This window comes from Elephas maximus, chromosome 18 (assembly GCF_024166365.1).
Source record: "Elephas maximus indicus isolate mEleMax1 chromosome 18, mEleMax1 primary haplotype, whole genome shotgun sequence".
NCBI classification, from domain to species: Eukaryota; Metazoa; Chordata; class Mammalia; order Proboscidea; family Elephantidae; genus Elephas; species Elephas maximus.
Genome location: NC_064836.1, coordinates 28,069,969 through 28,097,463, shown reverse-complemented (window position 1 = coordinate 28,097,463; position 27,495 = coordinate 28,069,969). Strand labels below are relative to the sequence as shown.

The 27,495-nt window shown below is 43.3% G+C and overlaps 1 protein-coding gene across 6 annotated transcripts in view; it reads right to left on the bottom strand.

Moving 5' to 3' along the window:
* Positions 1–1,996: 1,996 nt before the first annotated feature.
* GART (phosphoribosylglycinamide formyltransferase, phosphoribosylglycinamide synthetase, phosphoribosylaminoimidazole synthetase) overlaps positions 1,997–27,495 on the bottom strand; it is a 40,948-nt gene continuing 15,449 nt past the window's right edge. For 3 of the 6 annotated variants that reach the window (XM_049858532.1, XM_049858533.1, XM_049858534.1), the window contains exons 12-22: positions 27,100–27,194; positions 26,460–26,569; positions 25,173–25,371; positions 23,814–24,065; positions 23,391–23,543; positions 17,613–17,819; positions 16,221–16,358; positions 15,251–15,381; positions 14,850–14,991; positions 11,194–11,309; positions 1,997–11,092 (exon numbers count right to left, since the gene is read on the bottom strand). In XM_049858532.1, coding sequence (XP_049714489.1) covers positions 10,901–11,092; positions 11,194–11,309; positions 14,850–14,991; positions 15,251–15,381; positions 16,221–16,358; positions 17,613–17,819; positions 23,391–23,543; positions 23,814–24,065; positions 25,173–25,371; positions 26,460–26,569; positions 27,100–27,194 — 1,735 coding nt within the window. In that variant the 3' untranslated portion in view covers positions 1,997–10,900. Of the gene's footprint in view, positions 11,093–11,193; positions 11,310–14,849; positions 14,992–15,250; positions 15,382–16,220; positions 16,359–17,612; positions 17,820–19,410; positions 23,001–23,390; positions 23,544–23,813; positions 24,066–25,172; positions 25,372–25,402; positions 25,631–26,459; positions 26,570–27,099; positions 27,195–27,495 lie in introns of those variants that run through there. The other 3 variants (XR_007513877.1, XM_049858535.1, XM_049858536.1) reach the window with 3 other exon arrangements.

The window sequence follows — 27,495 nt, the reverse complement described above, 5'->3', positions numbered from 1 at the left end:
CAAAAAACAAAGAAGTTTTCTGAATACAACCAAATGCTTTGAAGGCCAGAGTAGCAGGGACAGGGGCCTGGGGACCACGGTTTCTGGGGACAGCTAGGTCAATTGGCATAATAAAATGTATTAAGAAAGTGTTCTGCATCCCACTTTGGTGAGAGGCGTCTTGGGTCTTAAATGCTAGAAAGCAGCCATCTAAGATGCATCAATTGGTCTCAACCCACCTGGAGCAAAGGAGAATGAAGAACACCAAAGACACAAGGTAAATATGAGCCCAAGAGACAGAAAGGGCCATATAAAGCAGAGGCTCCATCAGCCTGAGACCAGAAGAACTAAATGGTGCCCGGATACCACCGATCACTGCTCTGACAGGGAACACAACAGAGAACCCCTGATGGAGCAGGAGAACAGTGGGATGCAGATCTCAAAGTCTCGTAAAAAGACCAGACTTAATGGTCTGAGACCAGAGGGACCCTGACGGTCATGGACCCCAGACTGTTTGAGAGCCCAAGACTGGAACCATTCCTGAAGCCAACTCTCCAGACAGGGATTGGCCTAGACTATAAGATAGACAATGATACTGGTGAGGATTGAACGTCATGGCTCAAGTAGAGACACATGAGACTATGTCGGTGACTCCTGTCTGGTGGTGAGATGAAAAGGCAGAGGGGGACAGGAGCCGGCTGAATGGACAGGGGGAATACAGGGTGGAGAGGAGGAATGCGTTGTCTCGTTAAGAGGAGAGTAGCTAGGAGTACACAGCAAGGTGTGTATAACTTTTTGTATGCGAGACTGAATTTGCAAACTTTCACCTAACGCACAATAAATTAAAAAAAAAAGTTTAAAAAATCTATGTATTACAAAGGTAATTGCTCAAAAGCAGCTCAGGGAGATACATAAAATCTCGGCTTTAAAACGGCAACAAAAACTATTGGCAAAAATTGAACTTTTTTTAAAAGCTGCATTTTATTAATCTCCCTGGATTACTTGCCACTGCATCTCCCACCCTTGCCTTAAGGGGGCTGCCCAGCCTGTGAATCCCCTGCCATGCCTGAGGCATCCAACCCGGTGTGAGGGGCAGCTCCACTTCTCTGTACCACAGCCCCAAAGGCCACGCTCCTGTTCTCACTGGCCCCTGGCGGCAAGAGCATGGCAGGGGCTCTAAGCTTGGCCAATCAGATAATCCTGCCTGCGCCTTTAGGTCTGGGTGAGCAACCCAAAGTCACAGGGACGGATCGGAGTGTGTTGGCTGGGGGCAGCTGCAGAGCCTGGGCCTCCCGGAAGTGGGGCCAGCAGAACCTGACCTGGCCCTGGCAGCAATGTCTTTGCGAGACTCTTTCTTTCTTTCCTGAGTGCAGATTCGGCAGTGGTTCTAACTGCTTCACCTCCTTTCCCCCGCTCCCTGGCTCCAGCTTTGTCATGACTTGGTGAATCACCTGATATCTTCCAATGCATTCCTTTTCTTCAAAGTTAACTGGATTTGGTTTCTATTGTTTGCAGCTAAGAACCCTGACCACGGCACACTAGATCAGGGGTTCTTAATCTCGTTAACTGGATTTGGTTTCTATTGTTTGTAGCTAAGAACCCTGACCACGGCACACTAGATCAGGGGTTCTTAATCTCGTTAACTGGATTTGGTTTCTATTGTTTGTAGCTAAGAACCCTGACCACGGCACACTAGATCAGGGGTTCTTAATCTCCTCTTGGCCATGCACCCTTTTGGCAGTCTAGTATCATTTACACAAGCCCTTCACAGAATAAAGTTTTTAAAAATGCATAACATAAAACATAAAATTACAGAAGAAACAAATGATGTTGCAAGAGTTATCTAAAAATTTTTAAAAAATGTGTAATATATATGCATCTTTATTAATGCATGGAGCCCTGGTGGCGTACTGGTTAAGAGTCTGGGTGCTAACCAAAAGGCTGGCAGTTGGAATCCACCAGCCACTCCTTGGAAACTCTCTGGGGCAGTTCTACTCTGTCCTATAGGGTCACTATGAGTCAGAATCAACTCGACGGCGAAGGGTTTGCAAAGGGTTTAATGCATTAAATAACAAGATGTAGCAACAAGTCTAAAACGACTGACTTCCTGTGGTGCATTTGTTAGGGTTGACTAGCCGATATCGATCCAAAAAACCAAACCAAACCCAGTGCCATCGAGTCAATTCCGACTCATAGCGACCCTACAGGACAGAGTAGAACCACCCCATAGAGTTTCCAAGGAATGCCTGGCGGATTTGAACTGCTGACCCTTTGGTTAACAGCCGTAGCTCTTAACCACTATGCTACCAGAGTTTCCACAAATATTGATACATTATGATTAACTAAAGCCCAGTTTACTTCAGAGTTAGCGCTCCTGTAGGTCTATAAAAGAAAAAAAAAGGTCTATGGGTTTTGGCAAATGCAGGTCATGTATCCCCCGTTACAGTGTCATACAGAAGAGTTCACTTCCCTAAAAATGCGCTGTACTCCCCCTATTCATTCCTCCTTCCTTCTCCTTGAGCCCCTGGCAACCACTGATCTTTTTTATTGTTTCTAGCTTTCCCTTTTCCAGAATTTCATAAGTATATAAATCTTTTCAGACTGGCTTTGTTGTTGTTGTTGTTGTTAGGTGCCGTCGAGTCGGTTCCGACTCATAGCGACCCTATGTACAACAGAACGAAACACTTCCCGGTCCTGTGCCATCCTCACAATCGTTGCTATGCTTGAGCTCATTGTTGCAGCCACTGTGTCAATCCACCTCATTGAGGGTCTTTCTCTTTTCCGCTGACCCTGTACTCACTCTGCCAAGCATGATGTCCTTCTCCAGGGACTCATCCCTCCTGACAACATGTCCAAAGTATGTAAGATGCAGTTTCGCCATCCTTTCCTCTAAGGAGCATTCTGGCTGCACTTCTTCCAAGACAGATTTGTTCGTTCTTTTGGCAGTCCATGGTATATTCAATATTCTTCACCAACACCACAATTCAAAAGTGTCAACTCTTCTTCGGTCTTCCTTATTCATTGTCCAGCTTTCACATGCATATGACGTGACTGAAAATACCATGGCTTGGGTCAGGCGCACCTTAGTCTTCAAGGTGACATTTTTGTTCTTCAACACTCTAAAGAGGTCCTTTGCAGCAGATTTGCCCAATGCAATGCGTCTTCTGATTTCTTGACTGCTGCTTCCATGGCTGTTGATTGTGGATCCAAGTAAAATGAAATCCTTTACAACTTCAATCTTTTCTCCGTTTATCATGATGTTGCTCATTGGTCCAGTTGTAAGGATTTTTGTTTTCTTTATGTTGAGGTGCAATCCATACTGAAGGCTGTGGTCTTTGATCTTCATTAGTAAGTGCTTCAAGTCCTCTTCACTTTTAGCAAGCAAGGTTGTGTCATCTGCATAACGCAGGTTGTTAATGAGTGTTCCTCCAATCCTGATGCCCTGTTCTTCTTCATATAGTCCAGCTTCTTGGATTATTTGCTCAGCATACAGATTAAATAGGTATGGTGAAAGAATACAGCCCTGATGCACACCTTTCCTGGCTTTAAACCAATCAGTATCCCCTTGTTCTGTCCATAACAACTGCCTCCTGATCTATGTAAAGGTTCCTCATGAGCACAATTAAATGTTCTGGAATTCCCATTCTTCGCAGAGTTATCCATAGTTTGTTATGATCCACACAGTCGAATGCCTTTGCATAGTCAATAAAACACAGGTAAACATCCTTCTGGTATTCTCTGCTTTCAGCCAGGATCCATCTGACATCAGCAATCATAACCCTGGTTTCACGTCCTCTTCTGACACCAGCCTGATTTTCTGGCAGTTCCCTGTTGATATACTGCTGCAGCCATTTTTGAATGATCTTCAGCAAAATTTTGGTTGCATGTGATATTAATGATATTGTTCTATCATTTCCACATTTGGTTGGATCACCTTTCTTGGGAATAGGCATAAATATGGATTTCTTCCAGTCAGCTGGCCAGGAAGCTGTCTTCCATATTTCTTGGCATAGACGAGTGAGCACCTCCAGTGCTGCATCTGTTGGTTGAAACATCTCAATTGATAGTCCATCAATTCCTGGAGCCTTGTTTTTTGCCAATGCCTTCGGGGCGGCTTGGACTTCTTCCTTCAGTACCATCGGTTCCTGATCACATGCCACCTCTTGAAATGGTTGAATATCAACTAATTCTTTTTGGTATAATGACTCTGTGTATTCCTTCCATCTTCTTTTGATGCTTCCTGCGTCGTTTAATATTTTCCCCATGGAATCCTTCACTATTGCAACTCGAGGCTTGAATTTTTTCTTCAGTTCTTTCAGATTGAGAAACGCCGAGTGTGTTCTTCCCTTTTGGTTTTCCATCTCCAGCTCTTTGCACATGTCATTATAACATTTTACTTTGTCTTCTCGAGACACCCTTTGAAATCTTCTGTTCAGTTCTTTTACTTCATCAATTCTTCCTTTTGCTTTAGCTGCTCGACACTCAAGAGCAAGTTTCAGAGTCTCCTCTGACGTCCACCCTGGTCTTTTCTTTCTTTCCTGTCTTTTCAGTGACCTCTTGCTTTCTTCATGGATGATGTCCTTGATGTCATTCCACAACTCGTCTGGTCTACAGTCACTAGTGTTCAATGCGTCAAATCTGTTCTTCAGATGGTCTCTAAATTCAGGTGGGATATACTCAAGGTCATATTTTGGCTCTCGTGGACTTGCTCTGATTTTCTCCAGTTTCAGCTTGAACTTGCATATGAGCAATTGATGGTCTGTTCTACAGTCGGCCCCTGGCCTTGTTCTGACTGATGATATTGAGCTTTTCCATCATCTCTTTCCACAGATGTAGTCAATTTGATTTCTATGCGTTCCATCTGGCGAGGTCCATGTGTATAGTCACTGTTTATGTAGGTGAAAGAAGGTATTTGCAATGAAGAAGTCGTTGATCTTGCAAAATTCTATCATTCGATCTCCGGCATTGTTTCCATCACCAGGGCCACATTTTCCAACTACTGATCCTTCTTCATTTCCAACTTTCGCATTCCAGTCACCAGTAATTATCGATGCATCTCGACTGTATGTTCGATCAAATTCAGACTGCAGCAGCTGATAAAAATCTTCTATTTCTTCATCTTTGGTCCTAGTGGTTGGTGTGTAGATTTGAATAATAGTCGTATTAACTGGTCTTCCTTGTAGGCATATGGATATCATCCTATCTCTGACAGCGTTGTACTTCAGGATAGATCTTGAAACGTTCTTTTTGACGATGAATGCAACACCATTCCTCTTCAAGTTGTCATTCCCAGCATAGTAGACTATATGATTGTCTGATTCAAAATGGCCAATACCAGTCCATTTCAGCTCACTAATGCCTAGGATATCAATGTTTATGCGTTCCATTTCATTTTTGATGATTTCCAATTTTCCTAGATTCATACTTCTTACATTCCAGGTTCCGATTATTAATGGATGTTTGCAGCTGTTTTTTCTCATTTTGAGTCGTGCCACATCTGCAAATGGAGGTCCCGAAAGCTTTACTCCATCCACGTCATTAAGGTCGACTCTACTTTGAGGAGGTAGCTTTTCCCCAGTCATTTTTTGAATGCCTTCCAACCTGGGGGGCTCATCTTCCAGCACTATATCAGACAATGTTCCGCTGCTATTCATAAGGTTTTCACTGGCTAGTGCTTTTCAGAAGTAGACTGCTGGGCCCTTCTTCCTAGGCTGTCTTAGTCTGGAAGCTCAGCTGAAACCTGTCTTCCATGGGTAACCCTGCTGGTATCTGAATACCGGTGGCATAGCTTCCAGCATTACAGCAACACACAAGCCCCCACAGTACGACAAACTGACAGACTGGCTTAGCAACATGCATTTAAGGTTTCTCCATGTTTTTTTCGTGACTTGATAGTTTTAAAGAAAAAAATTTTATGGTGCCAAATATATATGTAACAAAACATTTGGCGTTTTAACATTTCTTACATGTACAATTCAGTGACATTAATTACGTTCACCATGCTGTTCAACCATTACCATTATGTTTCTAAACCTTTTTCTCACCCCTAACAGAAGCTCGACCCTGTGGGGCAGTTCTACTCTGTCCTATAGGGTGGCTATGAGTGGGAATCAACTCCACAACAACAGGTTTGGTTTTGGGGGGGTTTCACCGAAGCTTAGTGTCTCCTGAGAGACACTGTGTGGGGAGCTGGAGATGGTGAACACCAGGGAGTGTAGCTTGGTGGGCGACACTGAGATACTTCTAGGCCTTTCTCCCCCTTCTACTTCCTGTCCAGCTCCCCTCGTTCCGGCCCATAATTTACCTTTCCAATTCTAGAAGTAGAGACTGTTTTCTTCTTTGTAGGTTAGCAAAGCAAGGTTTAAGGAGTCTGTGATTCGCCTAAGGACATTCCTTGGTTTGAGTGGAAGTCAGGACTGGAACCCGATCTGGTGTCCATGAAACAGTTCCCTAAGCTCCTGCCCTCTCCCTTCTGGGTGTGGTGGCCAGTGGTGGGTGCTCAGAGGTTACGAAGACAAGGGTCATGGCAAAACTCTCCTGCCATTCTGAACGCCTCAGGCATCCCCACCACAGTTGTTTAAAATAAATTCTTTTTATTGTGCAAATATACACACCAAGATATTTGCCAGTACAACTTTTACATTACAGTTCAATGACGCTGATTACGTATCTCGCGTTATACCACATTACTGCTGTGTAGTGGTTGTTTTATGTATTTGCCAGGACTCTGGGCTTATGAGAGAACTGAAATAAAAAGAAAAAAAAAAAAAAAAAGGAATTTATTAACTAATGTGAAGTTGTATAAAAAACTTTGGACTCAATTTAAAAATGACATTTGACTGTTTATAAAATGCATTGTCAGAAGGAAGGTTTCTGAATCACTGAAGGATCTCTGCAACATTTTCTGTAAGTCAGCAGAGGCAGGGAGACTAGGAAGGTAGGTGAGACCTGGGAACCACAGGAGGGAAGGGAAAGACGCACCTTCAGTGGCTCTTTGGAAGGGGCGTGAAGGCAGTGGTGGTCCAGAGGTAGTTTTCGCCTTTCATGTGGGAGACCTGCGTTTGATTTCTGATCAGTGCAGCTCACGCACAGCCACCTCCCGTCTGTCAGTGGGGGTCTGCATGTCACTGATGCTAAATGGGCTTCGGCAGAGCTTCTAGACTAAGATGGGCTAGGAAGACAGGCCTGGGGGCCTACTTCCCAAAAAAATCAGCCAGTGAAAACCCTATCGATCACAACAGTCTGATCTTGTGCATACTTGCCAACTTGGCAGCCAACAATTTGAAAGGGGTACTGTTGACATGAGGAGCCCTGGTGATGCAATGCTTAAGCTAACCAAATGGGTGCTAACCAAAAAGTCTGTGGTTCAAACCCACCAATGGCTTTGGGGCAGTCTGCTCCTGTGACGATTACAACCTAGGAAAGGGGCAGTTCTACTCTGTCTATAAGGTTGTTATGAGTCAGAATTGATGACACAGATTTGAAAAGAGGTCAAATGCACACTGAAAGGGGCACAACCTGACCGGTCAGCTGGGAAATGCCAACCACAACATGGTAGCACTATATACCCATCAAAGCCCTGGTGGCACAGTGGTTAAGAGGTTGGCTGCTAATCATAAGGTCCGCAGATCAAATCCACCAACTGCTCCTTGGAAGCCCTTTGGGGCAGTTCTGTAGGGTTGCTGAGTGAGAATCGACTCAATGGCAATGGGCAACACACCCATCAGAACTGCTGCAACAGGGCGCGTGTGGGAGAGACAAAGCCGTGTGTGGGCAAGGCTGTGTAACTGCCAGAACTCGTGTGCTGACGGTGGGAGTATAAACTGGTCCAATGACTTTGGGAAACTGTTGGGCTGATCTACTAAAGCTGAACACACGGATAAATACAAAAACACATACGTAACAGAAACGTGAACTCACCAAACACATGTACACAAATATTAGAGTATTCCTAACAGCCCCAGACTGGAAGCACTTCCATCAACAGAATGGATAAACTGTGGCATATGCACACACTGGGATTGTGAACTATCTGCAAATGCACGCAGCAACATGGATGTCACAAACTAATGTGACAAACTAAGCCAGACACAGAGGCCATATTGTAGGATTCCACTTAAAAAATCTCATATAAATTTTAAAACCACATAAGCTGACCTAAACATGCATAATGGGAAAAACGGCATGAGAGGATGACTAGAAAATTCTGGTGCAAAGAGTAATGAGGGACTAGTGGTATCAGGTATTAACTTCATTATAATAGTACACTGTTGTTATTGTCAGGTGCGGATTTTCAACTCACAGTGACCCCATGTGATAGAGTAGAAATGCCCTGTAGGGTTTCCAAGGATGTAATCTTTAAGGAAGCAGACTGCCACATCTTTCTCCTTCGGAGTGGCTGGTGCGTTTAAACTGCCAACCTTTTGGTTAGCACCCGAGTGTTTAACCACTGCGCCACCAGGCCTCCTTAAAAAGAGCATTTAGAGAGCATGAAGTAACTCTTACAAATTATACCATTCCTGTCGAATGCTGGACTTGTCATTTTAGAATACACTGTTGAATTCTTTCCCTTTGATTGTGTTGTAACCAGCAGAGCTGATTAACCGCTGGGCACGTCCCCTTCCCCACCACCTTTCCACCTGCGATCACAGGTGATCTATTTCACTTCTGCTTACACAAGGAGAAACAGAGACACCTGTAATAAAAAATAAATATCCACATTTATTAATGTCAGATTTTCACCCTTTTTTTGCATTGTGGATATTTCTTCAAAACTTAAATGACTGACTGATCATTCAAACTAATGGCTGCTTACAGACTCAACGTGTCCAAATAAATGATGGTCAACTTGGCAAACTAGCCAGTAGGAACCCCTTTAAGCTGACTCCTTTGTTCTTTTAGTATCGTTCCTGCTATCTTCAAGCAGGGCTTCAAACTGGTTCAGACCTCTGCCGAAAATCTGCATTTCTAACAAGTTCTCAGGAACTTAAAATGTAAGAATCACTTTGGAAGCCTGTTAAAATGTAGATTCTGATTCAGTATATCTGGTGTGTGTGTGTGGAAAGGCAAATTCTCAGCAGGCGTTTGAACCGGTTCATTGCCCTGTTTTCAAGTTATTTCTTTGGTTTCTGGCGACCAGATATTCCAGACATCTTGATTATTCGTACAAGACATGGAACCACCTGCCTTGCACTGAGTCCAGGTTACTTTCAGTGGAGATTAGTATCAAAGAAAGGCAGAAAATTCTTTTTAAGCTCATAAGCTCACACTGATTTTTCAATTTTCCATCCTAGTACCAGCCTCTACTTTTTTCTATAGTATATGAGTTTATCAAACAGAATTTTTCCTTTATGTCTTTGCACTTTCTTCTCTTTACTGTCTTAAGGTTCTACCTGAAGAGTCCTTTGCTGTGTTGAGTGTAAACTCCCTGATTTATACTCCAAATCCTCTCCTAAAGAGGGTATGAACAAGTCCTCTAGGTACGAATCTTCAGCCACATGTACCTCCCAGGCGGGCAGGGCTTCAAGACACACCACCCAAGGCTGCTGAGCAGTCTAATGATGGCTGCTTTGGGTCGGGTGGCTGTTCCTTGTTCACTCAGCTGTGGTAAGAGAAATGTAGTACCGAGCTTGGTGTCTTATGGCTGAGACCATGCACACATTTCCATCTTGACCTCCAGTTCCAGAAGTGCACGTCCAGACTGGAAATGACTGGCTGGAGTGGAAACGCATGCTGCCCCAGCCCCGCTGCTCATCTGGGTAGACCGCTCACTTGCTCACACCCTCCCCAAGAGTACTTAGCTCACTTTCAATAATCCATTTATCACCCTGCCAGACTTCATGCTCAAGGTGTACTTGCTGCATAATAAATGACAATAGCTTCTGCAGTTGGAACTATGACTATCAAGCTAGCCTTTGGGTGCCTACTCTGTAGCAAACACTGTCCTTAGCATCTGACATGACTTATTTCTCAAAACCACTGTATGATAGGCACATGCCTACTCTGAGGAAATGAGACAGACAGAGAAGAGCATGCCTAAAGTTCTATGTTTGAATCTAGAAGTCATCAAACTCTCCTTTCGGCCCTCTAGTTACTTTTAAGAGTTATTACCCATTGCTGTTGAGCTGATTCTGACTCAGAGCAACTCCAGAAGACGGAGTAGAACTGCCCCATAGGGTTTCCAAAGAGCGGCTGGTGGATTCGAACTGCAGACCTTTTGGTTAGCAGCTGAGCTCTTAACTACTGTGCCACGAGGGCTCCTATAAGAATATGGATGTTTATAATCCTTAGATTAGAAGCTAAAATCTAGGTATTACAGAAACTGTCAATAATGAAAGGAAAAGGCCGTTGCCTTGGAAATGGGAGCAACCTAGAAATTTTATGCTCAGGATAATCTGGGGTGTCTCAATTCAAATCAGTACAGATATACATGACTAAGAGGCACCAACTTATTAGACTTGTCGGTTAACTCTTCAAAGATGAAGAAACATATAACTTATAAAAACGGAGGTGACACTGGTCAGATAAAGAGGGTAAGAGAGACCAAGAATTTTGGTGTCTTGTTTGGCTGAAAGTGAAAGGAACTCTGAATGACTAGCCTGATTATGAAACAAGAAGGTCCAAGCCAGGTGACGGCTCAAAGATGACTGGAGTAGATAAGTGTACATCTTAGACGTGACTTCCACAAGGTGGTATTGGGTATGAAGTTGACAGGTTTTTTAGACAAGTTTTTTCAACTTTTTCTGCTATGCTGGTCTTATTTTTACTGAACCTCTGTTCACAAAAAATATGGCCAAAAAGGTAAGGCTAAAATCCTCTTTTAGTAGTTTTCCTTCTGGGCTGAGTCCATGATAAAGAGCCACCACAGAAACAGCCATCAATTCTTTCAAAACTGGCCCCATTTCTGAATAATTAGGAGGTGTCATTCCTCTTTGACCCAACAGAGTTTGCCATTCTCTCCAAGCTGGACCATCCCACTGGCTACCAGCTGGAGGGCCGTGGGGAATATTCTGTGTTCTGCTACTTTCACTCTTTCAGACAGAGTCGCCACAGTGTCACCTCTCTTCACTGGAACAGCTTCTTGTAAAATAATCTGTCCAGCGTCTACATCTTCCTGGAAAAGCAAGCACATGTTTTGAACATTACCTCCTGGCCAGTACAAGTTAGAGCTAAAATGAACGCTGAAAACACTCTGGTGGAAAAAGACAAACTCACAGCTACAAAGTGGACGGTGCAGCCAGTGACTGTGACACCGGCCTCCAGGGCTTGCTCGTGGGCATTGGAACCCTTAAAAGAAGGGAGCAGGGACGGGTGGATGTTGAGCATTCTCCCTAGAAATTAACAAAAGCAGAATGGTTAGATTCTAGAAATCCTATGTATTCTGTCAGAGGCCTTTCTGCCTGGAATCAGAAGTCTACAGGAGAAGGATTTCTCTGGGATGGGTGCTTTCTTTGTCAAAGATGGGGGCGAGGTAAAGGGAAACGCGAGTTCTCATCCAAGCACACTCTTGTGGCTGCAAGTGCCCGTCCTGTGCACAGCAGAAGCCATGCTGAGGGATGCTCAACAGGCACCCAGAGACTGAAAGGTGGGAGGGCCCTGCAAGAAAACTCTGCCATTGTCGGCACACACCATCAGGAAGAGGAGAGGGTCCCTGTGCAGTGTCTACCTGCTTCACTTCTGCCTACAACTGGCACGTCCACCAGCCTGACCATCAGCTCTGTGTGGCTTACAGGAGTTCCCCAGGGGTGCAAATGGTTAACGCACTTAGCTGCTAACCAGAAAGTTGGTGGCTTGAGTCCACCCCGAGGCACCTTGGAAGCAAGTCCTGGCAATCTGCTTCCAAAAAACCAGTCACTGAAAACCCTGTGGAACACAGTGCTACGCTGATATAGACAGGGTCGCCGTAAGTTGGAATCAACTTGACAGCAACTGGTTTGGATTTGGTGTGTGCCTTATGTCACCAAGGCATGGTCTATTTTGTATCACACCACAACTGCTCTAACTACACTCACTCAAGAAAATACAGATTCTGGCGGGGAAATGCATTAGTTGTCCAAGCGCATGTCTAACAAAGGGGAACAGAATGCAGACAAAACTTCTTTGGGAAAAAGGCAGTAACATAAAGAAGCGTGTGTCTTCTGCAACGACACCTTTCTTGCCACAGTCTACACTTCCCCAGACGGGCTCTTCCTTTTGGGATATAGAAAGCATTTTCTCTAGCTCCTACACAAGTAAAAAAAAGTCTCCTTGTGGTATTTATTAAGCAGATTAAGTATTACGAATGGTGTCTGCAGTCATGTGAAAAAGAACCTCTTACCCAAGCTATACAGGCATGCCTTGTGCTTTACTGCGCTTCACAGTTATTGCGTTTTTTGCAAGTTGAAGGTCTGTGGCAACCCTGTACGGGGCAAGGCTGTCGGCGTCATTTTTCTAACAGCATGTGCTCACTCCATGTCACGTTTTGGTAATTCTTGCAATATTCAAACTTTTTCATTATTGTTACATCTGTTATGGTGATCTGCGATGTCACTATGTAATTGTTTTGGGGTGCTACAAACTGCACCCATATATGACGGCGAACTTAATAAATGTGTGTGTGCTCTGACTGCTTCACTGACCAGCCATTCCCCCGTCTCTCTCCCTCTCCTTGGGCCTCCCTATTCCCTAAGACACGACAATATTGAAATAAGGCCCGTTAATAACCCTACAACGGCCTCTTAAGTGTTGAAGTGAAAGAAGAGTCGCATGTCTCTCACTTTAAATCAAAAGCTAGAAATGATTACACTTAGTGAGGAAGGCATGTTCAAAGCCAAAATAGGCTGAAAGCTATGTCTCTTGTGCCAAACAGTTAGCCAGGCTGTGAGTGCAAAGGCAAGTTCTTTACAGAAATTAACAGTGCTGCTCCAGTGAACACACGAATGGTTAAGAAAGAGAAACAGTCTTACTGCTGATATGGAGAAGGTTTTAGTGGTCTGGAGAAAAGATCAAACCAGCCATAACATTCCCTCAAGTCAAAACCTAATCCAGAGCAAGGCCCAAAACTCTCTTCAATTCTGTGAAGGCTGAGAGAGGTGAGGAAGCTGCAGAAGATTGAAGCTAGCGGAGGTTGTTGGTTCAGGAGGTTTAAGGAGCCGTCCCCGTAACATAGAAGTGTAAGGTGAAGCAGCAGGTGCTGATGTAGAAGCCGCAGCAAGTTACCTAGAAGGGCTATGATAATTAACAAAGGCGGCCATGATAAACAGCAGATTTCCAGTGCAGACGACAAACCCTTGTATCGGAAGAAGATGGCACCTAGGACTTTCCAGCTAGACAGGAGTCAGTGCCTGGCTTCCAAGGACAGGCCGACTCTCTTGTTAGGGGCTAAGGCAACTGATGACTTCAAGTTGAAGCCAATGCTAACTTACCATTCTGAAAATCCCAGGGCCCTCGAGAATTATGCTACATCTACTCTGCCTGTGCTCTATAAAGGGAATAACGAAGCCTGGGTGACAGCACATCTGTTTACAACATGACTTACTGAATATTTTAAGCCCATTGTTGAGACCTACTGCTCAGAAAAAAAATTCCTTTCAAAAGATTACTGCTCACTGACAATGCACCTGGTCACCCGAGAGCTCTGATGGAGATGTGCAAGATCAATGTCATTTTCATGCCTGGTAACACAACATTCATTCTGCAGCCCATGGATCAAGGAGTAATTTTGACTTTTCAAGTCTTATTATAAGAAATACATTTTGCAAGGCTATAGCTGCCATAGTGATTCCCCTGATGGATCTGGGCAAAGCAAATTAAAAACCTTCTGTAAAGGATTCACCATTCTAGATGCCACTAAGAACACTGGTGATTTATGGCAGGAGATCAAGATATCAACATAGCAGGAGTATGGAAGACATCGATTCCAATCCTCATGGATGACTTGGAGGAAGTAACTGCAGATGTGGTGGAAACAGCAACTAGAGTGAGAAGTGGAGCCTGAAGATGTGACTGAATTGGTACACTCTGACAATAAAACCCTAACAGAGGAGGAGCTGCTTCTTATGGATGAGTGAAGAAAGTGGTTTCCTGAGATGGAATCTACTCCTGGTGAAGATGCTATGAACATTGTTGAATGATAAGAAAGGATTTAGGATATTACATAAACTTAGCTGATAAAGCAGTGGCAGGGTTTGAGAGAACTGACTCCAATTCTGAAATAAGTTCTGCTGTGGGTAAAATGCTATCAAACGGCATCGCATGCTACAGAGGAACCTTTCATGAAAGGAAGGGTCAATTGATGTGGCAAACTTCATTGTTGTCTTATTTTCAGAAATTGCCAAAGCCACCCAGCCTTCAGTAACCACCACCCTGATCAGTCAGCAGCTATCAACATAGAAGCAGGACCCTCCACCAACAAAAAGATTACAGCTCGCTGAAGGCTCAGATGATGGTTAGCATTTTTCAGCAATAAAGCTTTTTAAAAATAAGGTGTGTACATTTTTTTTTTTAGAGATAATGCTATTGCCTACTTAATCGACTACAGTACCGGGTAAACATAACTTTTATATGCATTGGGAAACCAAAAAATTCACGGGACTTGCTTTATTTCCATCTGGCTTTATTGCGGTAGTGTAGAACTAACCCGCAATATCTCTGAGGTATGCCTGTACTGGAAAAAGTGACTGGCTAGAGCAGGCCAAAGAAAACTGAGAGCCAGCAGGTTAATAAATCACTAGTTGGTCATTCTCTGGGCTAAAGCAAATTAAATTTTGATCTATGTCAAAATAAGCTGTCACATTAAATATTTCATTACTGGGACTGTTTGGCAAGTTAACCACGCTGTAGCTCATTTTCAGTTGACTCCCCAACGTGACATCAAACAATTTTTTGCTTACCATTCCATTTCCTGACAAAAGGGCCAGACAAAATTCTCATGAATCCTGCGAGACAGACTATGTCTGTGGAGAACTCTTCAAGGACTTGGTCAATTGCATTGTCAAATTCTACACGACTTTTGTATAATTTATGGTTTATTACCTGTGACAGAAAAAGATAAGCACAATCTTTCAATGAATTACCACAAATAAGACTCAGCTTTCAGAGTGTGTCTTTCTAAGGACACAATGAACACAAAGAATTAGGAAGGAAGAAGAGGATGAAGCAGAGAGGCAGCCTCAGCACCAACTAAAATGTCCTCTGTAGAAGTCTACAGAACAAGTGCCCCTCGGTCCAGTGTGCTGTGAAAGCGGACTATGAGATAAACACAGCCCATAGGAAAGAAGTTTCAGCAACTTACTCTGGTGGGAATACCAGCTCTCTTGGCTTTGTCCAGCCCAGCCACGGCAGCTTTGTTGGAGATGACAATGGTAATATCTGCGGAGCTGCCTGGTGCCCGAGTACTGTCAATGAGTGCTTGGAGGTTCGATCCTGAAAAGACACACACGCCCTTTTGAATAGGGAATGGCCAAGATTTTGGAGTAAATTTCTTAGACGACACTGACAAAGTATGTGAGACCTTTTTTATCCCCTTCCTCTCAGCGTAAGTGACAGCTTGTGAAAAGCACAGGTGTTCCTGGCTCTAGGATATACAAATTCTCCCGCAAAATAACAAGATAGGGTCCAACATGATGTTAAAGATGACTGACGAGGAATAAGCTGCTTAATTAAGCAAGAAAAACTGACCCTCTCAAGAGTAAACCACTATGGTCCTTACAGCAGTTCCCTGCTTTACCCTCAACTTTGGCTTAACGTATTAAAAGCCTCAAAATGGACTTGTTAAGCAATTACACGGCTGGGAATGTGACGTAAATAAATAATCAGATATATACTTAAGAACACGTTGCATATTTAAGAACTCTGATAGCAAAGTTACTTACTTTAGTAAAAAAAAAGTCATGCTACATTGATCTGAGAGAACATATTGCTCTTATGACTTTACACTTCAAGCCACAAAGGTTAAACAGGGTTTTTTTTTCTTACTATTATTAACAAAAACCCTTTACTACTTTGGAACTTTTCAATCACAAGGCTATGATACAAAAGAAATTGGAATTTCCATCCTTTCTGTCTTTTCTAGTTCCTCTTCCTTCTACCACCTTCCTGACCACCCTTCACCTTAACCGCTGGGAGCTGCTTCAAACACATACGTAGGTAGAAAGACTAAGGATGCTGAGAAGACAGCACTCCTTCATGGCTTCAGCATCTTCCTGTCCAACTCTGCTGAGGGCACTCTCACAGCTCTACAGGTGAGAGGAGGCCCGCCTCACCTGTTCCAGATATCAGAACAGCCACTCTCGCCCTTTGCGGTTGGACGGAGCCATGATTTTCCAGGGAGCCATTCTCCAACATTGACCCATTTACTTGCATGCTTTCAATCAGATTCTTGACTTTCACACGAGGGGAATCTTCATTGCAAACACAACCATAAAAAGCAAAGGACACGTGTGAATTAGCAAGAATAATAAAAAGAAGAATATTTTATGCAAGCTTTAGGATGCTGTGTTTTATTCTGAAAAAAAAGCAAGAAAGAGTAAAACTGATAGAGTTTGAATTGCTTTCGTAAAAACTTCCTGAAGGTGAACACATGTAATCACCTATTTCGATTAAGAGCTATACAGCATACCACAGTATTTAAGCATATAATAATGTGGGCAGTGGTGGTTCAGTGGTAGAATTCTTGCCTTCCACGTGGGGGACACAGGTTCAATTCCTGGCTGATGTACCTTGTGCGTGGTCACCACCCGTCAGGCTGGCTTGAGGGCAACTACTAACAAGCATGCAGTGGATATATTACTGCCTGCCAGTATTTGGCCTTCCGCCATCTTCCTAGTGGGGCTATCCACAACAGTGCTCTGGCCTCAGGGGTAGGCATTTGACCCAAGCAAGGCTGTTCAAAGATTTGGTACAGGATGCTGAGAAAGAAAGAGTCTCTTTCTCACTGGATTATGAGCTAAAGAATGTGGATTCAAGGTACCTTTCTGGCATCTGGAGAACGTACCTGAAGATGAAATCTACACAGTAAAGAATGCAGAAAATGCAAAGCTAACAGGTTCTGACATCCTTTTCAGCTAATCTGAGTGGATTTTCTGCCACATTCCAGCAACAGCCCTGAATGATACACAGTGCTCGTCAGGGTGCTCACTAAATACCCTGAGTTGAGTGGAAGAGTCCGAGACAATGCGTTGCACACAGGTGGGCTGCTTTGGGAAGTGATGGCAGGGAATCAGAGTGGGATCTGGGAAGAGTGATACAGGGAGTGCCAAGGTAACTGTGTGGTTACGCTCATCACCTCTGTGGGCAGCTGGGGCTCAACTGCACTCAAGACCCTCCAAGGAGCCATGCAAACTGTGCCTCAGAATCACTCTCCTCTCTGTCCCTAAAGTGGCTATCTCCTCTCCCGTTCCCACTACCTGGGCAGGGGTTGCCCTGTGGGGTATAAACCCTGCCCTTCCGGACTGTGGACACGTGAGGTGCCAGAGAGGCTTGAGACAGAAATTAAGATACGTAGGGTAACTGGGAAGGGTGCTATCGTGGTACATCTGTGTAAATGCTGTTGCTATAGCAATGCTGGAATGAAATGTGGACAGAGAGCTTGTGAGAAAGGGAATGGATACATCTGAAGTTATATACCTACACACAAATAAATAAGCAGCGATTACCTGCATGACATGCAACCACACTGCCAATCACCCAGGCTTCTTCCTGGTGCTGCTGAATATCCCTCAGAATCTGCTCCGTCAGGTCCTTGGGTACCACAAGGACAGCCCCGATCCCACAGTTAAACGTTCTGGCCATCTCTTCTTCAGTGAGGTGCCCTTCCTGCTGCAACCACGAGAAGATCCTAGGGATCCTCCAGGCCCAAGCATCTGAAAACAGGCCAGAGAGGTCCCAAAGTATAAAAACATTCACATGTACACAGCTATGCAAACTGCACTCACATACTGCTATTTTAAGTAGGGTAAACCCATAAACCAGCCTTTCAGAAGTCGTCTTCCTTTGGATCCATTTGTGCCTTCGAACATTGAGAACATTTTGTTGAACCACACAGCCTGATTTCGCAACTGAGTGAGGCTTTGTGCTGCATTAATTAGCTGTATCCTTAGAAACCTCGGTACCTCTGAAGGGATTAGATGTAGCAGCTGCTAACTCCAGCCTCTTAGTACCTCCCAAGGGATTAGACGTGGCAGCGGCTGAATTCCAGCAAAGGCTGGCACCCTTTTACAAAGGTGTAGCTGGGTCTTAGTAATGACTAATATGCACCCTAAATACGATGCAGGATGTTATCAGCTGTCATTGGGTGAGCCCCTGACTCATGGCGATCCTATGCACAACAGAACAAAATGCTGCCTGGTCCTGTACCATTTCCATGATTAGTTATGGAGTGAACTGCTGTGATCCATAGGGGTTTCATTAGCTAATTTTTGCAAGTAGTCAGTCAGCTCTTTCTTCCTAGTCTGTCTTTAGTTTTGCCGAAACCTGTTCAGCATCATAGTAATACACAAGCCACCACTGACCGACAGGTGATGGCTGCCCAGGTGGTGCACTGCCAGGGATGGAACCTGTGTCTCCTGCATGAAAGGTGAGAATGCTACCACTGAACCACCAATGTCCTCATCACCCAAGACTGTTGTTGTTAGGTGCTGTTGAGTCGGTTCTGACTCATAGCGACCCTATGTACAATAAAGCGAAACACTGCCCAGTCCTAAGCCATCCTCACAGTCGTTGTTATGCTTGAACCCACTGTTGCAGCCACTGCGTCAATCCATCTTATTGAGGGTCTTCCTCTTTTTCATTGATCCTCTAACTTTACCAAGCATGATGTCCTTCTCCAGAAACTGATCCCTCCTGATAACATGTCCAAAGCATGTAAGAAGCAGTCTTGCCACCCTTGTTTCCAAGAAGCATTCTGGCAGTACTTCTTCCAAGACAGATTTGTTCATTCTTCTGGCAGTCCATGGTATATTCAATATTCTTCACCAGCACCATAATTCAAATGCATCAATTCTTCTTCGGTCTTCCTTATTCACTATCCAGCTTTCACATGCATATGGAAACACCACGGCTTGGGTCAGCCGCACCTTAGTCTTTAAAGTGACATCTTTGCTTTTTAACACTTTAAAGAGGTCTTTTGCAGCAGATTTGTCCAATGCAACTTATCAATGATTTTTTTGGCTGCTGCTTCTAAGGGTGTTGACTATGGATCCAAGGTGGCTTAGACACAAGTTTAGAAAAAATGCATGTATATAAAATTAAAGTCATGCTAATGTGAATGGTTTAACATCAACACTCTCTTTTTTAAAATTTAAGCTTATTATGTTTATTACATACATTCTCTTATTATCACAAATAATACAACAAAGACCTCTAAAAATTTTTGTTTTAGGTAGAAGCCTATATACACACATAAAATTCCTAAATGATAAATAAAAGAACTTGAGTGGTTCTTTTTTGAGCCTGCCTTTATGGGGCCTGATTTACAAAAACAATACTGAAGTAAACATTTATTTATTGTGCTCCTAGGACAGGTAAACCAATACGAACTTCAGTTTTTTTTTTTTTAAATTAAATAATAGGGTTGATTTATCAGATCCCCTTATTTATTTGGTGTATCTGCAGGATAGTCGGTTTTTTAATGCTCTGGAGTTGAGATTTTTTAAAAAACATCACATGTCTATTAATCTTCTCCACCATCAGATTTAATTCCATTTTTACTAGTTGGGAAATGTTCATTCTTAAAAGTTCGGCTCAGAAGATTTATCTGCCACAATGTTCACTATGCTGTCAATCGTCAAAGGTGGGAATCGCACTACAACGTCAACTAAACTGGCACATCCACACGCGTCATCAAAAACAGCATCATTACGATAGGCAGATGTAGATAACACAGTCAATGGTAGGAAAAACAGCAAATTACAAAACTGATGTCATTTAGAGCAAAAAGTTTTACAAAGTATTTATTTACAGAAAAAAGATTGAGAGGCTAAGACCCTTGTTTGTGTAGTTTCTATAAATGCACAAATACTCGCCATCCTCACTTCTAAGGAGCATTCTGGCTGCACTTCTTCCAAGACAGATTTGTTCGTTCTTTTGGCAGTCCACGGTATACTCAATATTCTTCACCAACACCACAATGCAAAGGCGTCAGTTCTTCTTCGCTCTTCTTAGTCACTGTCCAGCTTTTGCCCATGTATGAAGCGACTGAAAATACCATGTCCTGGGTCAGTAGCAACTTAGTCTTCAAGGTGACATTTTTGCTTTCGAACATTTCAAAGCTGTCTTTTGTAGCAGATTTGCCCAATGCAATGCATCATTTGATTTCTTGACTGCTACTTCCATGGGTGTTGATTGTGGACCCAAGTAAAATGAAATCTTTGACTTCAATCTTTTCTCCATTTATCATGATGTTGCTTATTGGCACAGTTTTCAAGATTTTGTTTTTGTTGAAATGTAATCCATACTGAAGGTTGTAGTCTTTTATCTTTATCGCTAAGTTTTTCAAATCCTCTTTACTTTCTGCAAGCAAGGCTGTGTTATCTGTATAACACAGGTTGTTAATGAGCCTTCCTCTAATCCTGATAGACCGTTCTTCTTCATATAGTCCAGCTTCTTGGATTATTCGATCAGCACACAGATTGAATAAGTATGGTAAAAGGATACAACCCTGATGTACACTTTCCCTGATTTTAAACCACACAGTGTAGAAACTGTTAAATGGGAACCTAATTTGCTATGTAAACTTTGACCAAAAACTCAATTAAAAAAAAAAAAACAAATAACTTTTAGAAATATGGCTTTATCAACTCAATTTCCTAATGAGGTGACCATTATGTTATTTTTTAACCAAGGGTGTGCTGGAGCCAACTTGTAACAGCCATTTTTCAAACGGCCATGGTGGAGGTATTTACACCACATTAATTGGCAGTGCTACAAATCAGTGTCACCTCCATTCATCAGCATGTTACTAAGTGATCTTAATAAGCTGATGATGGAAAAAAATTCTTTAAGGTTTTTGTTTATGCTCCCTTGAAAGCATTTCTATCCAACGAATTTCTTCAACCACTAGTTAACCCTCCCGTGTGCCCTTTGGAGCCCTAGTGGTGCAGTGATTAAAAGCCTGGCTGCTAACCAAAAGGTCAGCAGTTTGAATCCCCCAGCTGCTCCTTGGAAACCCTACGGGGCAGTTCTAATCTATCTTTTAGGGTCGCTATCAGTTGGTATTGACTTGATGGCAACGGGTCTGGCTTTTTTCTTTTTGGTTTTATGTGCTCTTTAACTCTATTCCTAGCCCAGTCTGTCTCTTCTGCTCTCCTGGCTGGGCTGAGGTCCTGTCTGCCCACTCTTCTAGCTTACCTTGCCCATCTCCTCACTATACATAACCTATTTCTCACTCTTCTGATTGTTGCCTAGCTTCACACACTCCGACTCTAAGATTAGGCCATTCAAATCTAATCACCTGCGCCTGTAGCTGCTTCTCTCCCACAAATGACCCCTATATTTGCCCAGCCCAACTGGATCAACCCAAGCAATCCATCTCTTCCTATTCCTGCCTCAAGGCTATTCTACTTTGGGAGAAAAACCACATGATCAGCCTCAACTTCCACTGTGCTCAGTCCTGCTTTCTCCTTGTTCCTGACATTGACTGCTTTATTTGGATGTCGCTCTTCAAGCCCCACTACAGGTCTGCTCAGCTCGCCCTCATTACCTTACTGAGACAAGTTATTTTATGTGAATTGCCTTAGTTTCTACTTTCACAAACCAGTGTACATTGTTTGACTCTGACAGCTGTAGAGTTCCTCAGCCTTTGTCTCCCTGTCCTATAAAAAATAGGTGGGGAAAGCCTTGCTCCTTATTTTCGCCATGTGCTGAAGTCACAATTCCCTTTTCCTTTTTACCACTTGGTTTCTTGAGACAGGATTCTCCGCTCACTGTCTCTATGTATCTGCCAGCCACTCTCTACACAATAATGTGGTGGCTGGTATCTACTGCTCACCAAGCAGGTTTCGAGCTGACCCTGAAACACACTGGTCTCTTTTTGGTCTGCATCCTCATCTCTGTTCTGCATCTGACGCTGCTGACCCGTGTCATCCTCAAATCCCTCCTTGGGTTTTATGACGATTTTTACATGGTTTATCCCTTGCTGACTGTTCTTTCCAGTAGTTCTACCTCTTGCCAACCCTTATGGCTGACAGAATACCAAAGAACAACTTTTATGGTCCCTCCACTTTCTTGACTATAAATACTACTTCGTGTGTGTAACTACGCAACTTACCTTCAGCCTAATTTCAACTTCTGCTCACGAACACCTTGTAACAAGCAACTGAAGATTCAAAAACTGTATGCTCTCTTCCTGCTCCAAGCCTACTCTTCCTTCTGAGCTAGAGACATTACCATCTACTCACCTGCTTATCCAGGTACCTGGGCTTTTTTTCTTTGTCACTCACGTCTAAGCATGCAATGATTCTCAAATCTGTCTCTCCTCTCTATGCTTTGGCTCAGGTCCTCTTTCTCTCCTGCACAGGCTATTTACTAGCTACCATCATCCTGCCTAAGGTACCCTGGTGGCACTGTGGTTAAGCGCTCAGCTGCTAACATAAAGGTCGGTAGTTCGAACCCACCAGCCGCTCCATGGGAGAAAGCTGTGGCAGTCTCCTCTCGTAAGATTACAAGCTTGGAAACCCTATGGGGCAGTTCTACTCTGTCCTATAGGGTCGCTATAGTTGGAATCGACTCAGTGGCACTGGGTTTGGTTTGGGTTTTATTTCCCTGCCTGGCACATAGGGTTCTATCATGGTAGATGATACCGCTGAATTGTGGTGTTGGCGAAGAATATTGAATATACCATGGACTGCCAAAAGCACGAACAAATGTGTCTTAGAAGAAGTACAACCAGAATGCTTCTTAGAAGCAAGGATGGCGAGACTGCATTTTACATACTTTGGGCATGTTATCAGGAGGGATCAGTTCCTGGAGAAATGACATCATGCTTGGCAAAGTACAGGGTCAGCGGAAAAGAGGAAGACCCTCAATGACGTGGATTGACACAGTGGCTGCAACAATAAGCACAAGCATAACAACGACGGTAAGGATGGCACAGGACTAGGCAGTGTTTTGTTCTGTTGTGCATAGGGTCACTATGAGTCGGAACTGACTCAACTGCACCTAACAACAACGACGATAGAACTTGAGGTTACTAACCCCTTTTGAAGGATCTGCTCATGGCACCTCATCTTAAACGAAATCAATTACATGACAGGATTTTATGCCTTGTAAATATGGGTAATAAAGTTAGCTCTATTTTTCCCCGTCTCCCAAATCCCAATTAATTTAGAATTTCCCAGGTATAAACCTATATGCACTAAGTATCCACAGAGTTTTCTCCCACAATGCATTCCCCCTCCACCAGGCTTCTGAACAAAAGTTCCTTTTAGTGATCTTACCTAGGTCCACCCCAAGTCTCTGAGGGAGGATTCTGGGAATGTTTTCTAGCAACCCTCCTCCAGTGATATGGGCAAAGGCCTTGACGTGTCCCGAACGTAGGATAGGTAACAGTGTCTGGCTGTAGATTCTGGTGGGAGTTAGAAGTAACTGCCCTGTACACAAGAAACAGGAGACAGAAACTTAGCCTATACAGATAAGACCAAAGCATCTGAAACAATTCTGAAATGGAGACGTGGTGTGATTTTCCATAGGAACACCAGTTCTACGTGGTGTGATTTTCCATAGGAACACCAGTTCTACATTAAGCAGCAGGATCAGAGGATAATTTAGTCCCTCCTAGTTTTACATAACCAGAGGGTAAGCTCACCAAGCTGTAGCTCAAACATTTCCAAGCAGAAGAGTTTAAGAGAGAGCAAGTTTACCTAAAGTCTGGTCACCACAACCATCAGGTGCTGGAGAGGAGTACTGGAGGGAAGATTTTTCCACAATTTTTCTCACAAGGCTAAACCCATTGCTGTGGAGACCAGATGAAGCTACTCCAATAACCACATCCCCTTCTGTGATCCTGTCCAAGTGAGGAAGTTTCTGATCCCGCTCCATGGCACCGACGGCAAATCCGGCCAGGTCATACTCTCCGGGAGGGTACATGTCAGGCATTTCAGCCGTTTCACCTCCTGTTGAGAAGATAAGAGAAGAGCAAAGACATCACGTGATGTTCATAAATCTGCATAGGAAAGACCGACATCAGCTACTCTTAATGTGAACAATTAAACACATGGTTATAGTCTTAAAACATCCAATAAAAATTACTATTAGTTGCCTAACAGAAGTTTCAACCAAGCAGAATTTCAGGGAAAACAGGGTGAGATATGGTAATATCCCTGCAAGGATGTGTATAGCTACCAAACCTCGTTACTCTAATGGGATGAATGCTCAGCTGAATACATCATTTCTATAGTAATTTAGTTTCTGAAATGCTTTCATATATGTTTGATGTTTACAATGACTCCAGTTTCCAGATGATGGTACAGGCTTAGAAAAATGATACCTGTACAGGCAGGCAGACTCCAAATTAGAAACTATGCTTTGGAAGATGGTTGAGAAGGCAGTTTTTGGCTTTCGGACAGGCTTGCCCACAGAAATGGTAACATAGAAGAGATAGTTTCTATCTATACAGGATCAAATTGACAATAGCAACTTGATAGACAGGAAACCTAGGGGGCAGTGAGTTTATGTTAAGGGAGGAAGAACAATTCAGAAAAGGAAGGTGAGAATGATTGTACAACTTGAAGAATGTAATCAATGTCACCAAATCGTGTATGTGGAAACTGTTGAATTGGTTATGTTCTGCTGTGTATGTTCTCAACAACAACAATAAATAAATAAATAAGACATAACTCAGTTCCTTGGCTAACCTACAAATTTTGGTGAAAATTCTCGTATATACACTGAAGCACTATTTCTATAAACTTGCATACATTTTATTCTCAATCCATTCTGTGTGAACACGTGCCCATCTGCCTTTGCTGTAGGACCAGTGAGGGGTAAACAACCCTTAGGTCTCGCTGCTGAGGGGGCTGCCAAGAAGGGTGGAGATGGGTAACCCTTGAGGAGGGGTTTGAGGGGGCCAGGTTCCAAGTTTTCTTCAGGTAGTAATACCTACGTTTTACCTGCCTCATCTTGTAATGGAGAATCTCTCTTGCTAGCCATACTGGTACCAATCTCGTCTATGCTAAGATATATTTAACAGAAGGATGTGTGACTAAAACGGACACTAGTACCAAGGAGGGCACATCGAGCTTTTCTGCAAGCTTCAGCGACGCCAGCGACAACAGCTTCTGCCGTATCAAGCTCGAGTTTGCCACAGGAGAAGTAGTCCAGGAAGAAAAGAGGCTCTGCCCCTTGCGCCAGGACATCATTGACACACATTGCAACCAGATCCTGACCAATGGTATCATGTTTATTGCACAGCTGGGCAATCTACAGGAAAAACAACAGAAATATCCACGTAAGTGAATAAGTTCCAAATTGTCTCGTGTCAATCTCTCAGTGGAGGCTAACAAATACCACTGCCTTTTGGCTAGCAGCTTTAAAACCTAAAGGCAGTTGCCCCAGGACAGGAACGATTCCCGAAGCCAACTCTTCAGACATGGATTGGACTCGACAATGGGTTGGAGAGGGATGCTGGTGAGGAGTGAGCTTCTTGGATCAGGCTTGAGACTATGCTGGCATCTCCTGCCTGGAGGGGAGATGAGAGGGTGGAGGGGGTTAGAAGCTGGTGAAAAAAAAAAAAACATGAAAAAAGAGACTGGAGGGAGAGAGTGGGCTGTCTCATTAGGCGGAGAGTAATTGAGTGTGTGTATCAAGGTGTATATGGGTTTTTGGGTGAAAGACTGACTTGATTTGTAAACTTTCACTTTTTAAAGCACAATAAAAATTATTAAAAAAAAAAAAACCTAAAGGCAAAAGAACACTAAAAACAAAACCAGTTGCCGCCAAGGTGAGTCCGACTCATGGTGACCCCTGGAGTTGCAGAGTAAAACTGTGGTCCATAGGATTTTCATGGTTATGACCTTTTAGCAGCAGATCACCAGGCCTTTCTTCCAAGGTACCTCTGGGTGGGTTTGAATTGCCAATCTTTCGGTTAATAGCTGAGTGCTTAAATGTTTGTGCCACCCAAAAACACCAAAACCAAGCTCACTGCTGTTGAGTGGTACCTGACTCATAGAGACCCTATTGGAGTGCCTGGTAGATTCCAACTGCCAACCTTTTGGTTAGCAGCTGAACTCTTAACCACTACACCACCAGGGTTTAGAACACTAAATCCTGATCTTCTACTTGGCTCCAAAAATATCCCTTTTTGTTCCCTAAAATACTCTTCCATGCAGATAAAGCCTCAATAACACTGTGTTGTCAGAGACACACAAACATTTTAGCCATATTACATGTGTCTGTGGCACGGTTCTTTTTAGCTTGCATCTGTCAAAAGGGAAAAATATACATTTGATACACGGGAAGTTCCCTGTTATCTTTCACAAAAGCCTTTATTCACAAAGGTGTCTGATTACCTTTAGTTTAGTTCCAACGCCATCTGTTCCAGAGGCCAGGAGAGGATCTTTGAAACCGGCTGCTTTCAAATCAAAAAGACCAGCAAAACCTCCAAGATCAACTTCACAGCCTGTTGGAGAGGAAATTAATTACTTGCTACATTTTCACAGATTAATTAAACACAAATAGTACTTCCACATAAGAACGGCTAAAACGGTAAAAAAAAAAAAAAAAAAGGAATGGCTAAAATAAAAGATGCCTTTCCTGAGTATGGCTAAGAAAGCACCATGGGTTCAAAGAATTGATCAAGAAAGTAATTAGACATGAAAGTGGCATAAATACCCTTTTGAATTTAACACGATAGATAAGAAATGCTCCCCTGAATATTAGAGACAAGAGCGAAGGAAGACGACGGGTAGACAAGAGCGAGGGAAGACGACGGGTAGACAAGAGCGAGGAAAGACGACGGGTAGACAAGAGCGAGGGAAGACGACGGGTAGACAAGAGCGAAGGGAGACGACGGGCTTGGCTTTAGTAGACTAAGACCTCACGGTAACTGGGCTTTAATTTGGAACGTTTCCTTCCATTAAATGTAAAGTCCAAGTCAATTCACGATGTCTGTCAAATTTCATGAATTAATAAAGTTAAGGTCTGACTTACCCGGTCTGGAGGTGGCTCTGGCTAAAGGCTTAATTTTCTTGACCAGCATATCTCCAGCTGCAATATCTACTCCAGAGTCCTTATAAGTCAGACCCCTAAAGAATTAAAGAAACAAAACACAAGAAAACACTATCACCTAAATGTCAGGGGAAATTATTATAATCTTAAAATACGACTTAAAGCAGAAGATATCCCAAGTGTTTCCAAATCCCTTAAGGTGCTTGAAAACTAAAAAAAAAAAAAGGAAAAAAAATCAATGCCCGGGCCCCATCCTTAGAGATTTCACTTTAACTGGTTTAAGGCAGGTCTGGGACCCTGGTAGTGTAGTGGTTAAGAGCTATGGCTACTAACCAAAAGGTTCGTAGTTCAAATCTACCAGCCACTCCTTGGAACCCC